General features: G+C 36.5%; 3 protein-coding genes across 5 annotated transcripts in view; 1 reads left to right on the forward strand and 2 right to left on the reverse strand.

The window, feature by feature from the left end:
* The first annotated feature begins 2,342 nt into the window (after positions 1–2,342).
* The window catches only part of p4ha2 (procollagen-proline, 2-oxoglutarate 4-dioxygenase (proline 4-hydroxylase), alpha polypeptide 2), a 51,463-nt gene continuing 32,733 nt past the window's right edge, over positions 2,343–21,072 (forward strand). The window contains exons 1-3 of the mRNA XM_037748239.1: positions 2,343–2,358; positions 6,294–6,370; positions 7,828–7,937. The gene's annotated coding sequence lies outside the window, so the exon portion shown is untranslated. The remainder of the gene's footprint in view (positions 2,359–6,293; positions 6,371–7,827; positions 7,938–21,072) is intronic.
* On the reverse strand, positions 7,948–10,898 carry LOC119475485. Of its 2 annotated transcripts, XM_037748248.1 has the most exons (4): positions 10,677–10,898; positions 9,309–9,623; positions 8,728–8,859; positions 7,948–8,502 (listed from the first exon to the last, which is right to left on the reverse strand). In XM_037748248.1, exons 1-4 carry the CDS (start codon positions 10,888–10,890, stop codon positions 8,447–8,449), a joined length of 717 nt encoding a protein of 238 aa, XP_037604176.1. In that variant the 5' UTR covers positions 10,891–10,898; the 3' UTR covers positions 7,948–8,446. The 2 variants fall into 2 exon arrangements, with proteins under 2 accessions (XP_037604176.1, XP_037604175.1); XM_037748247.1 differs by having other exon boundaries at positions 7,948–8,859.
* Positions 15,090–19,319, reverse strand: LOC119475484. Of its 2 annotated transcripts, XM_037748245.1 has the most exons (5): positions 18,735–19,319; positions 18,249–18,569; positions 17,509–17,832; positions 16,489–16,614; positions 15,090–15,518 (listed from the first exon to the last, which is right to left on the reverse strand). In XM_037748245.1, the coding sequence occupies exons 1-5, from the start codon at positions 18,823–18,825 to the stop codon at positions 15,481–15,483; spliced, it is 900 nt and encodes a 299-aa protein (XP_037604173.1). In that variant the 5' UTR covers positions 18,826–19,319; the 3' UTR covers positions 15,090–15,480. The 2 variants fall into 2 exon arrangements, with proteins under 2 accessions (XP_037604173.1, XP_037604174.1); XM_037748246.1 differs by lacking the exon at positions 18,735–19,319 and having other exon boundaries at positions 18,249–18,593.

The following is a 21,072-nucleotide window of genomic DNA, read 5'->3' on the forward strand; positions in this document are numbered from 1 at the left end:
AACGAAACCTACGCCCTTGACTGTGCATGTGTATGAATCGCCCCTGCAGCTTCCCACCACAGCTCACACATTTTTATGAATCAAAACACAAGTGGGCTACTATTGGTCTGTGGGACATTCATCTTCTTCTTTTCCATTAAGCACATAAAGTAAATCTAGGGCAAATATATCCATGTCAGCTACCTCACCACCCTTACTGTAGTTTAATGATTGAGTCAGGCCTTTATATGACATCCCATCATACATCTGACACAGCACAGTAGTTCCCATAGACGGAGGCCAGCGAGCAGCCGGCCTGCCAAATGACAGCACTTGTTTGCTTGCTATTTCCATGGTTACCAGTGGCAGGGGCTTAAAAAGAGGCGTGTGTGTGTGTGTGTGTGTGTGTGGGTGGGAGCGTGATTGCATGTAAGAGTTTTTCTTAAATGCACGTGTTTCTATTTACTTACATGAACATGCATATATTTGGGTGCAGGTGTGTTTGTGCATGCACTTTCAAACTTGTGTGGTCTTGTCTAAATGACGATCCCATTCGGCCCACTAAGCTACATCATGTCTCATTCCCGTCCATTCGGGATGTGAATTCACTCACTGGCTCGTCGCTCTGAAACCCCAATGACACAAAACTTTCTGGCAGGTTCTGTTTGTGCATCAAAGTGGTTCCCCTTTTGGACAGAGACTACACTGGAGCCATTGTGTTCTGCGCCGACATGAATGCTTACTTGACCGTTTTATTCATTTGCGATTCAGGCTGGGTAATGACCGTAAAGAAGTTATAATGGGTGGCAAAGCTTTGAGGCTGGTTGTGGAAACATTTCAAAAGTTAAGTAGATTATAAAGCAGTGTTCTTGACAAACTAAATGAATGTTTTATTTCAGGGCAGTGGTGAGTCCAAGGCTGTTTTTATCATTCATTTTTTATTAACTCATGTAATTACAGGCATTTCCCCCCTCTAAGTGCCTTAGCTGGGCGTGTCAGGGTGTTCACCTACTTCACTGACCGAGGAGCTTTTGTTGGGAGATAAGAGGCTTCATTGTCTGAGTGACCCTGAGAATTTGACCGAAACCTAACCGGCTACTGCTCAGTCCAAAAGTGAATAACGCCACTTTAATAACAATGTTCGCAGACCTTGACCCCCGTTAATCTTATTTCCAGATGAGAAGAAACTAAGTAGAAAGCAGGAGGAGGGTTGGGAGAGGTTTGGTCCTGTTTTGATTGATGGAGAAGTTTCCGATAAGGAAGATGGACTGCGTGAGGAAACATTTTTGCCACAACCTTGGCTGATGAAGTACACATTGTTGGTAGGGATGTGTGCAATAAGAATCTGATGACCAAATGCTGCACCTTGACCTCTGATGTCATCCATGTGATGGGCTAATCAACAGGCGGGGGTTGTTGAGAGGTTGCCATGAAAACAAAATAACAAGAATGACCCTGAGATGTAACACCTTTAGCCCTGACGAAAGGTTAAGTGCATCCACTATTGTCTTAACAGCAGCCTGAAAATATGCTGTTGGTGAACATCCCTCCCTGTCTGTACAGGGTTCTGTACTAATAGATGTAATCTCTCTAAGAACATCATATAAAAAATATTATAATGACATGTCTGAACAAATTATGGTGTGTGACATGAGTGAGTGATAATTATTTTATAAAGCCAGTTCATCAGGTTTCAAACAGAGACATGTCAGCTCAGATGAAGTTCACCTTACTACTCCCTTTTCAAATCTCTCCATCCACCATTTCATAAAGCAGTTTCATTCAAATGTAGTGTTTTCCTTTCTATTCTTGGCCTTTTCCTTGCAAACTGTGGCATAAAGGTAATTATTATTAAGATAAGATAAGATATTCCTTTATTAGTCCTGCAGTGGGGACATTTGCAGTGTACAGCAGCGAAGGGGATAGTGCAAAAAACAAGATGCATCAGCTAACACAGTAAAAAAAAGAGCTAAACAAAGAACAAAATAATAACTTTTATCATCGTTATCATATTATTATTATTGTTATTATTATTATTGTTATTTTTATCATTATCACACGTGATATTTAATATTCTCGCGAGGTTTCAAGAATTGTTTTGCCACAGTCTTCTAATCAATTACTTAAGAGCAACAGGAATAATATTAATTTCATTTAATTTAATTTATTTTATTTTATCCTGACAATACTGCTCCGCACTTTCCGCACTGCAGTCCAGTAGGTGGCGGTAGTGCGCCTCTAAACTCGTTTCCCTACCGCCAATAAACACTAAAGAAGAAGAAGAAGGTACAGGTAACAGATTTCAACACAACACCTGTCCTTGACTTCTGATGAAGTTTACCTGTCCTCAAGTGTGTCGTGAATATACTCAGTCGTTCAGTATGTTCTCCTTTCTGACTATCAAGACCAGACAAAGTTTATTTGTGATATGCTGGTCGAAGTAGTCTAAAAATGTGTGTGGTGTCAAGTCTTTGGGTGTAACGTTAATCCATGGGTCAGCAACCTGTGGCTCTGGAACCACATGCGGATCTTTAGCTCCTCTCCAGTGGCTCCCTGTGGACTTTTAAAAATGGAAATGAATAACTGTTTATTGTTAACATTTTCATTTTTATTTATCATTGTTGTAGGTCTATGGTACGACGGTACGATGGGGTATTAGGGCCACATTGAGGAAAAAAAAATAAATCTGAGATTTCGAGAAAAAAGTCATAATATAACGAGAAAAAAGTCAAAAGTTCATGAGAAAAAAAGTGGTAATATTATGAGAATGAAGTCATAATATTACGAGAAAAAAGTCACAAGTTTATGAGAAAAAAAGTCGTCGCATTATGAGAATAAAGTCAATATTATAAAGTAGTAATTTTACGAGTTATTTTCTTTTTTCTTGTAAAGTTATGACTTTATTCTCGTAATATTACCACTTTATTCTCGTAAAGATATGATTTTATTCTCGTTATATTATGACTTTTTTCTCGTAATATTATGACTTTATTCTGTAAATCTCAAATACTTTTTCCCTCAATGTGGCCCTAATACTCCGTAGTACATTTGCACTGTGTGTTCCAATCCGCGTACTTCCGTACTTACACTTACTATTTTGAGTGCATAAGTGCGTTCACACTGGGAAGTATGGCAAAATGCAGTGCACTCAAAGTACCCGGATGTTGTACTCAAAACGATCAGCTCGTTGTCGAATGTGGAACGCTGGACACGTTCCACACTTAACTGTCGCCGTTATGGCTACGTAGCGGAAGGGGCGGAGCCACGAGCACTATTCAAACATACGTAGATAACAGAATAAAACAATACGTAAACATACCGGTGCATTTTCAGCCAACAGGAGGACATTTCCGGTCAGTGCGCCGCAGAGAATTCGATTTGAGACGACCCTACCCCGCTGAAAGTTACGCACTACTCAAGTGAGTACAGACTGCACAAAGTGCACTTTAGCTAGTAACGTTAGCGAACTGTAATGTGACTACTGCATTTGAAATTGTAATTTACTAAGCTACTTATACTTGTTGGTGTAAAAATGAATTGCATGTATGTTACTAACTTCAAAGCATAGTGTTGAAGGATACTTTTGACCCAGCAGGTGTAATTCATTACCTTAATTAAGTCTGCAGCCCATTAAGGTAAAGCCCTTATATTATACATGATTCACTGGCATAGCTTACTGAACATCATTAACTCTACTGGATACACCTGTGTGGGTTTTTTTCTATGACAAGTCAAAATGAGAATATTACAGTTTTTCTCAATTGTTTACACACAAATACTGGTACTTGACACACAATGACCACAACATGTAACTCATGCACCAACCCCCTGAACCAATTCTGCTAAACTACAAGCACAATTCCTGCTTTACACTCAAATTGCAGTTCTAAAACACACTTTTTTTCAAAACACTACACACAATTCTCTGCATTTGGCACAATTTTCATGAAGAAAATCTCGTTTTCACAAGGAACACACTGTCATTCAAAATTCTAAAGTCAATTGCCCTACTATGCACACTGACTCATCACATGGGCAAACACCTGTCACACAGTGTTACAATTAGCAATCAGTTGATGCTTTTCATGGCTGGATTTGACATGCTAAGCGATATTTCCCCCGCTGCTCGGCCAGGGAAAACATTGCTTGTGATGTGGATGAGGTGCTGTGGCCAGACCGAAACAGAAGAGAGGATGCAGCATAGTTTTTTTTCCACTGTATGTGCAACTTTGTGTTGGTTGGGATGTACACTGTGTACATTGGTTTTGTGGGGAAAATAAAATATATTTGTTACTGTGTATTTGTGTGTTCTGAGTATAAAAACAATATTCTAAAATATTTTACAACACACTTATGTATGTACTGTCTGTAGTAAGTGTAACACTGAACAAAAAAAAGGCCTAAGTCATTATGATGAATGGAGAAGAAGTGTTTTCCATTCATCATAGTGTTTTACATTGAGCACATCAGTGTTCAACTGGTTCTTATAAATGTCTATTCATATGATGGTTTGTGTGTGTCATTTGAAAACAAAATACCATTTTGAGAAGAAATAACATTGTTTTGAATGTAAAGTTTCATTTTGCAGGAGAATTGAGGGGTTTTGCCCATTGTGTGTGTGTTTTTTGATTTGTGTGTAGAGTTCTGAGAGTATGAGGCATGCTTTCAGAAAATGTGTGTAAACAATCGAGAAAAACTGTAAGAGGCTACTCACAGCTGGAAAAAATAGCAGACTAGTGATACAGCTCAGAAAATGAAGAAAGTTATCAATATTTGTGAAGCTTATATGAAGTGTTAAAACTTCACATCACAGTTGCAGTATTTCTGATTACCATCACTTCTTATTACAAGGTTTTTTCTTACTCTAAGTGCACATAAGTTTAAAAAACTTGTGCTCCGAGTGCTGCACTTTCTACATGTGTACACTGCTTTGTTTATATTATGGAACTGGGACACAGGATTTGGCCTTTGTCTACAACAGCTGCCAAAGTGAAAACATCACCTCAGACTGTCTTTTAGTTAAAGAATAACATTTTTTTTAAATATTAAGATTTTACATTATAAAGTGTATCATTGTATTTTGTTGTCTTATACCCATTGAATGTGGTTTTAGTATATTAATGCTGGGATTGTGTTCCACTCTCTCATGTGGCTGGCTGCCAGACCTATACATTAAAATCCTGAGCCTGAATAGGAGGATAAAAGCTGCAGCTGTGGAAGCAGCAGGCAGTCAGACTAAAGTAAATGGAGTCATTCTCCAAATCAAGGCCAACTCATTGGACGGCTGCAGTTGTAACCCAATTATTCCCAGGCCACATGTTCTCAAAGCTGGGGTGTCAGGCAGAGGGGGAAGCCCTCCTTCTCTCTCCTGCAGTCACCCCATAAAAACACACAGGGGTAGTGAAGGAGAAAGTAGGGAAAGTGTTATTCCATATGACCTAAGTGCAAAGTCAGTTTAAAATGTTGTGGCTGTGGATTGGCATATAGTGTAGTATGGCGTGGAAAGACAGATGGTTAACTAGAAGATTGTAGTATGCCTCTTTTGGAAACACACAACCGCAGATATGATGGCAAACCTTTTGATATAGAGAGATATTGAGATGGAGAGAGACATGATGGGGTGTAAGGTGATATGAAAGTCAAGTCTACGGGTTTATGTTGTTTATTTTAGTATATTTTATGTAGCCTAAGAATTTGAATACTGTTACAAGAATTTCAAAACATTGGTAACATAACTGTTTCATTAAGGACACTTATAAGGTGAATGATTTTGAAAAAATATCGAATTGTGATTATTTTGACAGATATTGCAATTGTGACATGATTTGCGATGTTAGAAGGAATGATCATTTTTACATAATTATTCTCCTGTGATTTGAAAATTAAAGTAGTCCATATTGTGATTTTGATAAAATCTTGATTAATTGTGCATCCCTATTACGAAGTAAGTCAATGTAAAAGCATTGACGGATCGTGATGTGCAAAAGAGCAGCCCGCTTAGCACATTCTGTGTGTAACTGCAATGAATAGTAAGGTATTAAAAAGCCCATTTTGGGAGACAGTGCAAAAGACAACATGTCAATGAACAAGTGAAAGAGATTTCCGGCTCAACTGGTAGACGATGCAGCACCAGAGGAACCACATTCATCTGTCTACTCCTCTGGAGCTGCTGTGCTCCAGAGGAGTAGACGGATGTGGTTTGTACTACGGTGTATTGCGAGGAGTAGTTAATGATGTGAGAGTGAGTAGTTGTTACAGGGAACCACGCTCAAAGTTAACAATCCTCAACCATCCTCTCCCTCTCTCTTCCTCAGTTACTCCATCTCTGCCCAAAGAGTGACAGACACTTCCCTCCATGAAGCTGAAGGACTTTTTTGACAGTGAAAATGTGGTGAGTTGTTTATTCTAGTGATGACTAAGTGATATGATGACATGTCATTGTTGTCTGACATGATAAAGGAAGCTGACCAAGAAAGGGATTTAGGAAACTTCACTTTGCAAAATGTTGACGCAACTGATTAAATAAATCTGAAATGTCAGAATTATTGTTAGCGGGACTAACTCAACTACAGTGCTAAAAGTAAGTTTAAGCTAAAAGTGCTTGGTTAAGGTTAGAGAAAGATTGTGTTCATAGTTAAAGATAGGAAACAGCGTTTTGTTGTAATATAGATAAAATACAAAAGGATATTGACAGTTGAATTGTAATATAAATATTTCACATAATTTTCATATTTTGTTATTTAAGGGACATTTTATGGGAATAAGCAATAAAATATACATAATATTAAATCTCTATATATGCCCAGAATAACTAAAAGATACTCAAAATAAAATGATTATTTTTTAACAAAATGTTTGAATAAAATCCTTTTTTTTTTTTACAAGAAGCTTTAAAACACACATCAACATAGAACATATACCTAAACATGAGGAGTAGGCTGAACAATACCACAAACCTTTGTGCTTTATTATTGTGTAAATATACAGTTTATCACACACACAGAATCAACTTTCTACAAACGGACAGATAATAACTGTTAAAGGTACTGTGTCTTCCAAAAACTTTTAATCCAATTAGAAATAACATTACAACTTTGAATGCTGGCTAAGCCACTTTAACCCTCTCTATAGTCAGCATACTGGAGTGTTTTGCTATAGTTGTTTGCATCTTGGCCACAATTTGAACTTCTCTGGTTGGCTTTGAAAGATTTTTTCAAGCCAAAGGTTTGCACAGTTTGTCCCGATGTATTGAGGACCATGCACTAGTTCCACTAAAGATAATACATTATAATCAGGCCAAGAGTCACAAGGTTTCTCACACAGCAGCCTTTTGTTGCATGTTGTTGCCACCTTGTGGTCAAGTGAAGAAAGAATAGAGGCCGAGTCTGTCAGTTGATCACTAGACTAGTGCATGTAGCTTATTTGACAAAACAGAAGTTAGAAAAAGGTGTCTTTTAAAACATGCTCTATAGGGGTACAGTACAATTTCCACTGCAATCATTAAAGAGCCTATGGTTTGAAAGTTATTGCGGCCTATGTGGTTAAAGGGACAGTTGAGCTGGAAACAATTCTTTGCATCAAATGGGGATTTAAAGTTACCAGCAATACTAAAATGAACAAGAAGTTACCAAAGATACCGTTCCGTATTCTGGTTATGACCTTTGGCTCCACCATGCGGCCAGTGAGGATCACTACATTACTTGCAACTCTGGTAGTTACTGTTTTTGCAGAAGGGAGACGCCTTAAGCAGAACAAAGTCTTCATTCAAGTCAAGTCATTTTTATTTATATTACCCATCGACTGTATGTAAAGATGGACGATGCGTCTCCTCTTTCTCCCGCTGTACAGAAGTGTAGCCAAAATATCCCGGATATGGGAGCTGCCAGCTTGAGAGTTTGACGTCATTTGGAGCCAGAGTCTGCGCAGTAGTGATCGGGCGGGGGAGCCGCGGTATTAAGGTATGTATAGCATCAAATAACTAATTAAAACCAAACTTATCAGAGAAATGAACCCTTGAACATAAATCAGCGTGATAAGAATTACCTAAAATGACAGTTATTGACAAATTATTTGACGTGTACTTTGTGTCACAGCCGTGACCATAATGTAATTAAATGTTAGGAGTTTTGGCTTCATCTTCTATCACTACATTGCTTGCAGCTTGTACTTCTTCCTTCTGTTAATAACTGCAGAAACAGTGTATATCCAAATGTCACCCAAGAGTTACACTATTTATTTTGAAATTGTTGAAAAAATTATAAAGTAAAAGAAAACTTGTTTGTATCAGAGTTATCTTTTTCTCGTACGCTTTAATGGTCTGAGTAGAAATTATGTATATTATTTTTTTCACCTTTTTTTCAAGCCAAAAAGACAATGATATCTGATGATTTTATTTATCTCAAGGTTGGGTAAGGTTCCCAGCAAGGGAGATGTTAGGGTTCAAACTATGGCTGGCGCTTAATAATGTTTAAGGATTCTGTATTATTCTAACAGTTGTGTAGATAACGTCCTCTTCAGTGTTATCTGGAAAAATGAAAAACAGATGTGAAATGTGATGAAACCTATCAAAGAGGACATCATGTTTTCTTTACAAAGTGATTTACATGGTTTTAAATGAATGTAATGCAATAGCTATCTGAGACGTGGAAAAAAATGATTCAGAATCTATAAAATGATGTTAACCTAACTTAATTTCAATATGGTCCTTAGTGAGATAGAAGAAGACATGGGAGAACAGCTTTAACTTACCCTCATTAACAGTTGTGGATCTTGGTTTGTTGTGAAGTTTTATTATGCCAAGGCACAGAGCCACAAGGAGAAGGAGAGTGACAGCACTAGCTGTCACAGCCACGATCATAACAGGGAAGGAAGAAACAAAATCTAGAAAACACAAACAAATATCAAACATGATTAGATATTATGATGACATTGACTTGTCAGTTTCCAAGCTACAAAGGTGTTTCTCAAATAATTCTTGTCCATTTGTTTGTCTGCCATCAGGTATTCAACATACAGTAACATCTACATTAGCAGTGGATGTGAAAATAATATTAAAAAAACATAAGACAGAAGACAGTTTGAGATTCCACGTGGATACTTTCCCACTCCCACCCACAAGACTTCAGTGATGTACAGTATCAGATAGCAAAAAAATCTATTCTTTCTATTATTCTTTTATTCTACTATTAATTAGCCAATTACCCATGCAGCCAGAAAATAAGGGATTTAATTAAATTTAATTGATTTGTTCTTTTTTAAATGAAAACTGTGAAATAGTAGTGAAGAGCTGATATTTAGAAAAGATAGCAAGCATCCTTTAAACACTGTACCTTTACAGCCTGTCAGATGAATAACTGTTTCATCTCTGCTCACATTGTTCCAAACACCACACATCAAGTTTCCTGTCTGCTGACCGAGGAAGCTGATGGTAACATATGAAACACTCGGTTTGTCTCGTTCAGTTTTTTTTCCAGTCAGTGACTCGATGTTCGCTGTCATGTTGCTCGGGAACTGGCTGGTCGGCACCAGTAAGAAACCGTTCAAGGTCCAATTGAACTCTACTCCATCTCCCTCAGAGGAGCACCTGATGTTCATCTGTTCTGGTGACAAACACATCTGGGAAACAGCTGGCTTTGACACAGGAGCTGGAAGACAAACATAGAATAACATACAGTATCTAAAGTACAAAATGTAAAGTGAAATCCACTACCAACTCTGTTAACTATAGAGCCATTATCTATTCCAGCTCCTATTTAGATTGTTGAAAAATTTTAAAACTCAATTAAAAACTCAGATCTCTACTTAAGTAGAAGCAGAAATACTGCTAGCTGCAAGTCCTGCATTCAAAATATTAGGCTACTCAAGTAAAAGTACATAAAAATTAGCATCAACATATACTTAAAGTACCAAAAGTTAAAGTACTTATTATGCAGAATAATATATATTATTGTATTCTAATTATTGATGCATTAAAGTGTTCATCACTTTATTAAATTCATTAAACTTAGTTGTTTAAGTTGTTTAAAGACGGTATCGGATAGGTATCAGTATTGGCAGATACTCAACGTTGCAGTATCGGTATCGGACATTAAAAAGTGGTATAGAGCCATCTCTACTACTCAAACCTTTTCATCAGAAAGAGTATATAACAGTTAATGACTAAACTTAATGGAAGACTGACAATATGGAATAAAAATTTAAAACTTGTTGCCTCAAACCTGATCTCTCATCACCGGTCATCTATCTTTTGCATTGCTTGCTTTTATCACATTTTGCATCGGCAGGTTTAGGTTAATAAAATCCTGTTATTTATTATTTTATTATATTTTTTCATGGGGCGTTCTTGCAGTCTAGTGGCCTAAGAAGCTTATCAGTGGAAATCTATGGTTGCCTGCAATCCTTCCCCTCGCTAATAAAAGCAATATGGCAAAAAAAAAAGATTATTATGAACATACTGTATACTTCTCGTTGAATTGGATCTATCAGTAAAGTTAAGACTTATTAGAAGCAGACACCTTATTAAAATACACATGTACACACATATTTTAAATAGAAAAGTCTAAGGGATAAAGTGTATAAAATGTACATCTTTTACGTTAGTCAAGTTTAACATATCTTCTATAATTCCTGTTTTAGATATACAATATTCTTTAATTCACGATTGGCATTCAAAAACATTTATGATTTTTTTTACCTACCTTGTATTTCTAGACGCACATTCACTTTTTTCCATAAAACACCATCAGATCCAAATTCTTCCAACAGGTAATCTCCAGAGTGTTTCTTCATTGCGTGACCCAGTTTGATTTTTCCATTGGTGAAGAGGTCAAACAAATTCACATATTCTTCATGCTGAATCACTCTCTGATTTTTTGTTTTTAGAATAATATATTTGTCATCCTTTGTCAACATAATATCTGTATTTGCTGTATTTGTCAGATGAAAAATCAACATCTGTCCCACTGCTCCGGAACAGAACTGAGCTCCAGTACGTTTAAAGAAATTGCATTCGATAGGTCCTAAAAAACAAAAACAATAAATCATGTAAAATACACATAAAAAATATTAGTTGTTGTTTGTGTTCAGCATTCAATTTTAGTAGGGAATTAGAAATAGTATAAGACCATTTCAACATTTTATTATCTCATATTTTGATATCATATTTTGCTTCCTATGTCATACTTTTTCTGTTGAATCTATTTTTAGCTGCATTTCTAAATTCAGTGATTGTCTCTATAAACTGCTCTGCCTTACTTCTAACAAATATATATTTTTTACTGAATTATTGTCTATAAAACATACAGTTAACTGCATTAACATATTTTTACACTATAATGTACCTTTTGCCAGGGCTGTTGTTGCCAGAGTTGTTGCCAGAGTTGTTGCCAGAGCGGTGAAGATCATGCCGATGGAAATCATTGTTTTTCTGTTAATAATAATAATAATAATAATAATAATAATACAAATCTTTATTTATATAGCACCTTTCATACAGGGTGAGTAATTCAAAGTGCTTTAAAATAAAGTCGAGAAACAAGAGAATAAATAAAAATAGACAGATTAAAACATGCAAAATAAAGCCAAGCAATATAACAGAGGAAGCAATAAGAACAATAGAACATGTAAAAGAAACGTATAAAACAAAGGAAGAGCGACAGTTATTTAAAGTTTTAAAATGTTCACAGAGCTTGCGTCTCTTAAAGAGTTTTGGTGCATAGTTAAAAGAGGCTGATTTGTATTTTAAAAAACTGGCAGAAGAGGATCTAAGAGGCTGTGTTGTAACGCATAAATCAAGTGTGATTTTTAGCGTTACATATTCATTCTTTTTTAGTTTTATTTATACACTGTAAAATTACAAAATTTTAAAAATTGTTTGTTAGTTTGAACCTAAAATTCAATTTTAATGAAAATTAATTCTGAACAATATAAATAGCATACATGGACTCTTTCAGAAAATAGATGAGGATGTATACCCTCTACAAATTATAAGAAAAATACTGCAATGTTTAAAATTCAAAACTGTCACTCACCGCGTTCACAATGGTGTGATGTCTCTCTGTGGCTGTTAAAGGCTGACCTTTGAATTTTCCACTGACGGAAGGCTGGTTTATGCTCCTCTTGTCTTTTTCTTGTACTTGTAGTGTGTTAAGAATCAAGGAAGTGGTTATTGTCTTGTCACCTACGACCTGCCAGTGAGCAAAGTGAACTTATAACTGGCAGTATACAGATAAAGACTGCTGATATAAACTATGGCTGTATTCAAATCTGCATACTATACTAGCAGTTCATACTGATTTGCCCAAAATATAATGTAACATGTTGTATGCAAACTACAGCAAGTATGCCAAAAACAACCAGATGTCATACCGATTTGGAAAAAATCTCCAGTATGCATCGGACCAGTGTACCTAGCCTACTGTATCCCACAATGCAAAGCGCTGGAACGGCACAGATCTGTGGCCACAACAATAGCAGCCAAAAGTGGCAAGTTTTTTACATTTTTCATGGCTACTTCATCACTAAATTCACTTCTGAGAATTTATTTTTGAATTGAGAAATCAACTGTGTAGATTTCAAACATTGGCAGTTTTACGAATGTTGATGGCGAATCGAACATTTGCTCCAACATTTTTGGAGTTTAGAAGAACAAACTGCCGGGTCGCCATCTCGCCAGTTGGTTGGTCACGCTCACAGACGGCTATGAGCTGGCTGGAGCTCTCTCAAGAGACCGGTCTCATAGACAAGAGGCTGTTATTTCCTTGTTAATGGATGTTTTGTTTAAATACCAGAAAACAAAAAAGAAATCAAAGTTCAATAAGTTGTATTTTTTGATAATATTGCAATAGTGATACAAGTTTTTTTTTTTTTTTCAGTGCTTTAAGAGCTTGTTTTAAGGCTAAGGCCTGGCCTAGCATACTGCAAAATACATCACTTTAACAGTTTCATACTTCATACCACGGCGGAACGCAGTAGAGTATGCAGTATGTACTGTATACTGTATACTGCATACTGCGTTCGTCAGTAGTATGTAGTAGGCGGTTTCGAATACAGCCTATGGCTTCTGAAGCTTGAAACAATGTCCAATGTGCTGCAAGTCTTTGGTGCAGATTCTCTATTGCCTCAATTTGAACATTTCTAAATGACCATATGCTGTGTGAGATGTTCCAGTCATGCGTGAATGGTTACATTTTCCTAAATCACTTTCTGCTTTTCTTTCTGTCTTTCTTTATACTTATAAAAAGATAATGGAAAATAAACAGTTTGTGACCTTCTTATTCTGCAATACCAAGCAAATAAATGGTGTCAAAAACTTAGATTTAAACTTTATAGAATCATGCAAATGTATTAAAACCTTTAGTCCTCACTGAGGTGTGAGTTTCCATTTCCGCTGCAGATGGAACTACTGCCTAAAAAGCCTCAAGCTGTGAACGTACTATACTTTACCCTTGTCAAACAGGCAGTGTAAAACATATTCCCCTTACTATATGTATACATTTTAAGTCACTTTTTGTTGCTCTTGCACTAGTTTCTTTGAGAAGTACTACTAAAGGACAGACCTTATAACACCATACATAAGTATTTAAATGCAGAATATTTATTTTAATATTTTATGAATACAGGAAGCTGCAGATGAGGTGTTATATTTCTGCAAAGGACACAAGAAGAAATAAACACTTCCTGCCTCTAATTGTAATATATAGCCAAACCTTTGACCAACACTTTACCTACCAGCATCTGCATCACTAACTGTTCTCACAGGAAACTCGGGTGATGTGAAATTAAACAATGTGTGAGACTGACAGTTAAAAACCACAGCTTTTTTCTTTCTCGGCTGCTGCCACAGTCGCGGTAACTCATGAAACGTTCACAGACTTACGGCCTCTGCTGTAAACCTAGATGGACAAACTGTTTTTGCTTTACATAACTGCTTGCTTCCATTTAGTTTGCATTCAACATTACTATAAAGCAGAATGGCAACCACTTGATTTTTTAGAGTTTTATTTCTTCATAAATCAGTAGAAAACTTCAGGTGCAGTAATTGCACCAGAAATGTTCACATTTTCAGCTGAACACAAAAGTATATAAACTGGGAAAAAAAAGTTCGGAACCTTCACAATGATGTCCAACTTGTAAGGATCATGCATTTGTGGGATGAGCAGCACACCTGATTATGTGGGTAGCGCCCAAGAAAAATTTGCCAAAATGCTCCGCCAATGGTAAACAGTGTATTCTCCTGTTGGTATTGACTTTTGTTTTGAGTTGTTTGGTGGATTGGATGATTGAACTCTCTATCAGTAACAAGGAACAAACAAGACATATTGGCTATTTTACACTTTATTCATTTAATACACCGTCAGGAGCCTCAGTAGCGGTGGAAGATCCATATGCAGCCACAACAGCCTGGCACCTCCTCCTCATGCTGGTCACCAACCTGGTCACACGTTGCTGTGGGATGGCGTTCCATTCCTCAACCAGGATTCGTTGCAGGTCAGCCAGTGTGGTTGTGTGTTCCCTCAATGATGTCACTGGCAAAACAAGGCTTGTCATCATTGAAGGCCATCTCAATGCAGTGAGATATCGGGATGAGATTCTGCAGCCAGTGGCGACAACGCTCACCCCCATAGAGCCAGGATTATCACAGACTACCTCCACAATGTGAGAGTAGAGAGAATGGAACGGCCTGCCAAGAGTCCAGACCTCAACCCAATTGAACACTTGTGGGATCAGCATGGGCGTGCTGTACGTGTTAGAGTGACCAACACAACCACGCTGGCTGACCTGCAACGAATCCTGGTTGAGGAATGGAACGCCATCCCACAGCAACGTGTGACCAGGTTGGGGACCAGCATGAGGAGGAGGTGCCAGGCTGTTGTGGCTGAGTATGGATCTTCCACCGCTACTGAGGCTCCTGACGGTGTATTAAATGAATAAAGTGTAAAATAGCCAATATGTCTTGTTTGTTCCTTGTTACTGATGGAGAGTTCAATCAGGAAGGTAAATAAACAGGCTTTCCAACGATGTAAAATACAATGCCAATTAGCATTGTAACAACAGAGAAATAATCCACCACACACAAGTTTCCGAACTTTTTTTTTCCAGTTTATTTATAAAAATGTTTACATTTGCAGATCTTTTGATTTAATTAACAGTCAATTAGAGGCAGTAACAACACAATACCAGGCATTAATTAACAACAAGAATTAGGAGGAAATGTTTTTGCATACATTTTCAACGTAGAATTATTTTATTTTAAGAAATACACACTTGTAAGAAAAGCAACACCAAGGCAATGTTATACAGTATACTCAGAACAGACAGAGCATTGCCTTTCAAATTAGCAACTTCAAACAATTCTTCAGTACTGTATGCATTATGTCAGTGCTCAAATTGTTCAATAGGAGGTGCTCTTTCACAGGTCACCTCACAGCTCAATGAGTACTTTAGGTGGAACTACTTTGAAATATCAACTTGAGGCCCGGTGAAGTGATGCTTTCGGTGAAATTATGCCTCTGCTTCAGAATGTAAAAACATGACTCCGACTAAAAAAGACGGAAAGGAAATGCAGGAAATCAAAATCACAAGTCACAACTGTAATAAGTTTTACTTTACAATGGCACAAAAAGCAAACTTGCCTCATATCAACATTGCTATATCTATCCTCTATCTGCAAAATATATCCTCTACCAGCAAAGTAATGAGCTGTCAAATAACTGGTGGAGTAAAAAGTACAGTGAAATGTATACTGTAGTATAAAGTAGCATTAAATTAAATGTTACACAAGTAAAGTACAAGTAGCTCAAAATAATACAGTACTTGACTGAATGCAGTTACTTTCTGGTTGTGGGGACCTTTGTCTGCACCTTGTCGTCAAACGGCTCTCTGGTAGTTAGCCTACTACATGCTCTCTGCACTGTTGCTGAGGAGTTGAACTGTTAAGACTATTGTTGTTCTATCTATTCTCTCTCGTTTTGATTCAATGTGTCACATCTAATTTTATAATTTAGACAGACTTAATGTTTCAAATGTTTAATGTCACAATGGTTTAATATGGTTTAAGAGGAGATGATAAAGCATTGAGCAGAACCATTAGCTGACCTGATCTCATAGAAATTCAATTTGACTTTTAAGATATCTCCACATTCTCTCCACTTTGTTTTACCAGTTGTGAGGAAACTTAGAACCAATGTTATCATCACTTTATTTGCATTTTATGATTGATTTGATGATATATATGGTGAAACCAAGACAGGAAACAATACAACTTTAGAGTAAAAAAGGAAATAAGTTGATTGTGTTGATCATTAGCACAAGCAAGTCTTTCAATAGATGTTTATTTAAAAAATGCAATGCCAGACACGCTTTCTCATTATCCTCCATCCACATTAAAAATGCTGCTTTTTTGAAACCACTTCAACTAATACATGACAAACAGGACTAACAACAATATACCAAACTAAATTAAGGAGGATTATAGCAGCAGTAGCTGCCATAGAAATGATATTATCTTACCTTCATTAACAGCCGTTGGTCTTGTTTTCTTATGCACATGGCAGATGCCAAGACACAAAGCCAAAAGAAGTAGTGTGACAACACTAGCTCGTACAGCCACAACAACAGGGGAGTGAGAAAAGAAAGCTAGAAAACACAAACAAATATCAGACTCAATTAGACACTATAATGATGCAGACATTTGATTTGGTTCACTAATATTAACTACAAATAAAACTGAACAAATCTGAGAATGTTGCTTCTAAAAGGTGATCCGTCCCATTTAGATGGGAAATGATCAAAATACGTCATGTAGAAGAATTCAAGTTTATCTTTGATTGGCTAAGATGTCCGTCCTCCTCATTGAGGTAATGTGGATTGCAGAAAATTAGGAATTGATCTTTCTTCAAACTGTACCTTTACAGCCTGTTAGATGAATAACTGTTTCATCTCTGCTGACATTGTTCCAAACGTGACACGTCACGTTTCCTGTCAGCTGACCGAGGAAGCTGATGGTAACATATGAAACACTCGGTTTGTCTCGTTCAGTTTTTTTTCCAGTCAGTGACTCGATGTTCGCTGTCATGTTGCTCGGGAACTGGCTGTAGCCTCTGGTCGGCACCAGTAAGACACCGTTCAAGGTCCAATTGAACTTTACTCCATCTCCCTCAGAGGAGCACCTGATGTTCATCTGTTCTGGTGACAAACACATCTGGGAAACAGCTGGCTTTGACACTGGAGCTGGAAGACAAACATAGAATAACATACAGTATCTAAAGTACAAAATGTAAAGTAAAATCCACTACCAACTCTGTTAACTATAGAGCCATTATCTATTCCAGTTCCTATTTTGATTGTTGAAAAATTAAAAAACTTAATTAAAAACTCAGATCTCTACTTAAGTAGAAGCAGTAATACTGCTAGCTGCAAGTAAAAGTCCTGCATTCAAAATATTAGGCTACTCAAGTAAAAGTACATAAGTATTAGCATCAACATATACTTAAAGTACCAAAAGAAAATTGATCTTTCTTCAAACTGTACCTTTACAGCCTGCCAGATGAAAAACTGTTTCATCTCTGCTGACATTGTTCCAAACACCACACATCAAGTTTCCTGTCTGCTGACCGAGGAAGCTGATGGTAACATTTGAAACACTCGGTTTGTCTCGTTCAGTTTGGTCCCCTGTCGGTGACTCGATGTTCTCTGTCATGTTGCTCGGGAACTGGCTGTAGCCTCTGGTCGGCACCAGTAAGACACCGTTCAAGGTCCAATTGAACTCTACTCCATCTCCCTCGGAGGAGCAGCTGATGTTCATCTGTTCTGGAGACAAACACATCTGGGAAACAGCTGGCTTTGACACTGGAGCTGGAAAACAAACATAGAGTAACATACAGAATCTAAAGTACAAAATGTAAAGTAATGTCCATTACTAACTCTGTTAACTATGGACTACTTATATTTTAGATATGTAATGTTAGCTCAACACACAGGTCACAGGTAGATGATGAAATATCAGTGATGAATCACAAAATAATTGTACAGTACTTTCGCCAGTATTCATTTTTTAATTTTTTTTTATAAAATGTAAATCTTTTACATATACTTTATTATTATTATTAATAATCAATTTTACATAGAAAAATCTAAGATAAGTAATAAAGTGTATAAAATGTAAATCTTTTACGTTAGTTAAGTTTAACATATCTTATATAATTCCTGTTTTAGATATACAATATTCTTTAATTCACGATTGGTATTCAAAAACATTTTTTTTTACCCACCTTGTATTTCTAGATGCACATTCACTTTTTTCAGTAAAGTACCATTAGATCGATATTCTTCCAACAGGTAATCTCCAGAATGACTCTTCATTGCGTTACCCAGTTTGATTGTTCCATTGGTGAAGAGGTCAGGCAAATTCACATAATCTGCATGCCGAGTCACTATCTGTTTTTTTGTGTTTAGAATAATATATTTGTCATCCTTTTTCAACCTAATATCTGTATTTGCTGTATTTGTCAGATGAAAAATCAACAGCTGTCCCACTGCTCCGAAACAGAGCTGAACTCCAGTAGGTTCAGAGAAATTGCATTCGGTAGATCCTAAAAAAAACAAACATAAAAACAAATATTTTTTGTAAGCTTTTCTGCCATTCTTGAAATATTGAATTGAACATTTTTTTTTTTTTAAATTATCGTCTATACACATACAGTTAACTGCAATAACATATTTTTACACTAAATGTACACTAAGGTACACTAATGTACCTTCTGCCAGGGCTGCTGTTGCCAGAGTTGTTGTTGCCAGAGCGGTGAAGATCATGCCGATGGAAATCATTGTTTTTCTGTTGTAAAACATAAATCAAATGAATGTTACATTTTATTTCCATTTTAATTAGATTTACATACTGTAGATTACTAAATTTAAGTTTGAAGCTAAAAAGTCAATTTTTAATAAACATGAAGTCCGATCGATATAAATTGCACGTATGGACTGTTCTGTATCAGAATTGATACCCGCTCAAATTTTAGACCCTAAATCCTAAAAAAATATATTGTTTCTGCTCACTTTAGCTAATTTCAGCACAAATTTAAAATTCAAAAATGTCACTTACCGCCTTCACCACGGTGTGATGTTTTCTTTGTGGCTGTTTAAGGTCAATTTTCAACTGACAGAAGGCTGGTTTATGCTCCTCTTGTCATGTTGTTGTATGATTAGAGTCAAGGAAGCGGTTATTGTGCTGCAACCCACAACATCATATGCTGTGTGAGATGTTCCAGTCATTGTGTGAATGGTTACATTTTTCTAAAACACTTTCTGCACATACTTATAAGAAGCTTATGGCAAATAGTATGGCATTGTTACAGAGTGGCCTAATACAGGGGACAAAGTAGTAGAAAATCACATACATTATGGCAAATACACATTTTCTGTCTCAGTTGTTCAGTATAAACACTTCCTGCCTGACAGTATAATGTGTAGCTAATTAAGAAAAACAACAACAACAAAAAAACATATACTATACAGTACTCACAAACATCTACATCACTAAACTTTCTCACAGGCTACTCGTGTTACAGTATGTGTAATTAAACAATGTGTGACACTGACAGTTAAAAACCACAGCTATTTTCTGTCTCTGCCTCAGCACCAGAAATGGCCTCGTATTTCAAGCAGCACCCACAAGTACAATGTGTTCAAGAGCCAGTAACATCACATTAATGTTTTTGGACAAGTTTTTTTTAAAACACATTCACAAGCAATGTTAAACTTCAAACAATTCTTTTATTATTAAAATAATTTAAATATTTGCTAAAGTTGCCACTGAAAAAATACCACAAAAAAACAAGGGACGTACTGCAATAATTTCACTTCTAAATTTATGTGTTGGATTTGCCAGTTAACACCTGACTCTCAGCTTCTAAAATCTATAATCTAATGTATAAAACAACATACACCAAGTTATCACAGTTAGAATTCACAAAGTCCTCTTGCATCAGTTGTGTTAAATATAAGCCAGCCTGTATGGTGGTTGAAACCAACATATTGTTTATCAACTATTCATATCTTACTCATCTGAAAGCAGACCATCCGCCTTAAATTTAACTTCCATACAGGTCTTTAAATTCATGCAATATCTACTGTAGCTAACCTTAGACACTACAAGTGAGTGCTGCTCAGTTGAGTGCCCTGATTGGTTAAGTTTGTGTCTTTATTTATGGACCACACTGCGGCCAAGCTAAATATGTTGTTCTCTGAAGACATGTTGGTTGCGGTGTTGTTTCTGTTGTTTCCTCATTGTATTGTAGATCATATCATCCAGGTTCATCCAGTTCTCTTTGTTTCCACCAGCTCTTCTCTATCTCCTGTCCTTCCCCACTCTGCCTGTGTGGTTAAATAAATCCACCGACATATTTGTACATGTACAGCAGTGTCTGCTCTTTCTCATTAAATTGGCCTCCTCTGCTGTTGAGTAATGATGAGTCATGATGTGGAAGAGATGAAGCAACCCCTCAGAGAAATGAAGCACAGATTGTAAGAGAGGGATTGTAACTTAACATTATTGAAAGCGCAGTTTAAGTGCACAAATATAAAGATTGGTTATTAAAGATAGATGAAGTTAATGCTTCTCTGTATAAGTGCTGAGTTGAATTGATATTTATCAATTATCTTGTGTTGACCCACAGTGACACCTGCTGGTCAAACTCAATACCGAGGGTCCACAAGATCTTTGGTAATTTAAATCCATGGATAATCAGAAATTATATAAATCTTATAAGTCTACATTATATAATAGTATAGCCTACTATATATTTTTATTTTTTAAAAAGTTGAAATACAGTATATAACATATATGCTTCTGATGATATGGTCTAATAATGAAAATATCTCACTGACCAAAAAGCCATTTTTTAAGAAAACTGAGTTAACTGTTCTTTCCCCCAATATTATCATCTTTAATATACTAATGTTATCAGCTAAAATAAAGGCCACTATGTTGCTCGTTGTAGAGATGATGCAAGTGTGTACTGCAATCACGAGGAGTGTTTCATCAGATGTGCCTCAGCCTGCCACACATGTAACATTTGATCCCCTTACAATCCT

The sequence above is a fragment of the Sebastes umbrosus genome, chromosome 17 (genome assembly GCF_015220745.1).
Source record: "Sebastes umbrosus isolate fSebUmb1 chromosome 17, fSebUmb1.pri, whole genome shotgun sequence".
Taxonomy (NCBI): Eukaryota; Metazoa; Chordata; class Actinopteri; order Perciformes; family Sebastidae; genus Sebastes; species Sebastes umbrosus.

Bases quoted from the DNA above. Each gene is read 5' to 3' on its own strand.
- LOC119475485 (XM_037748247.1), bottom strand. From the start codon at position 10,890: ATGTTGACAAAGGATGACAAATATATTATTCTAAAAACAAAAAATCAG. The intron at 9,624-10,676 runs GTAGGTAAAAAA...TTTGTCTTCCAG, and splicing joins TGTGCGTCTAGAAATACAAG to CTCCTGTGTCAAAGCCAGCT. The intron at 8,860-9,308 runs GTACAGTGTTTA...TGTGTTTTCTAG, and splicing joins TCATCTGACAGGCTGTAAAG to ATTTTGTTTCTTCCTTCCCT.
- LOC119475484 (XM_037748245.1), bottom strand. From the start codon at position 18,825: ATGTTTTACAACAGAAAAACAATGATTTCCATCGGCATGATCTTCACC. The intron at 18,570-18,734 runs GTACATTAGTGT...TGTTTTTTTTAG, and splicing joins AACAGCAGCCCTGGCAGAAG to GATCTACCGAATGCAATTTC. The intron at 15,519-16,488 runs GTAAGATAATAT...CGTCTTTTTTAG, and splicing joins ACCAACGGCTGTTAATGAAG to TCGGAGTCATGTTTTTACAT.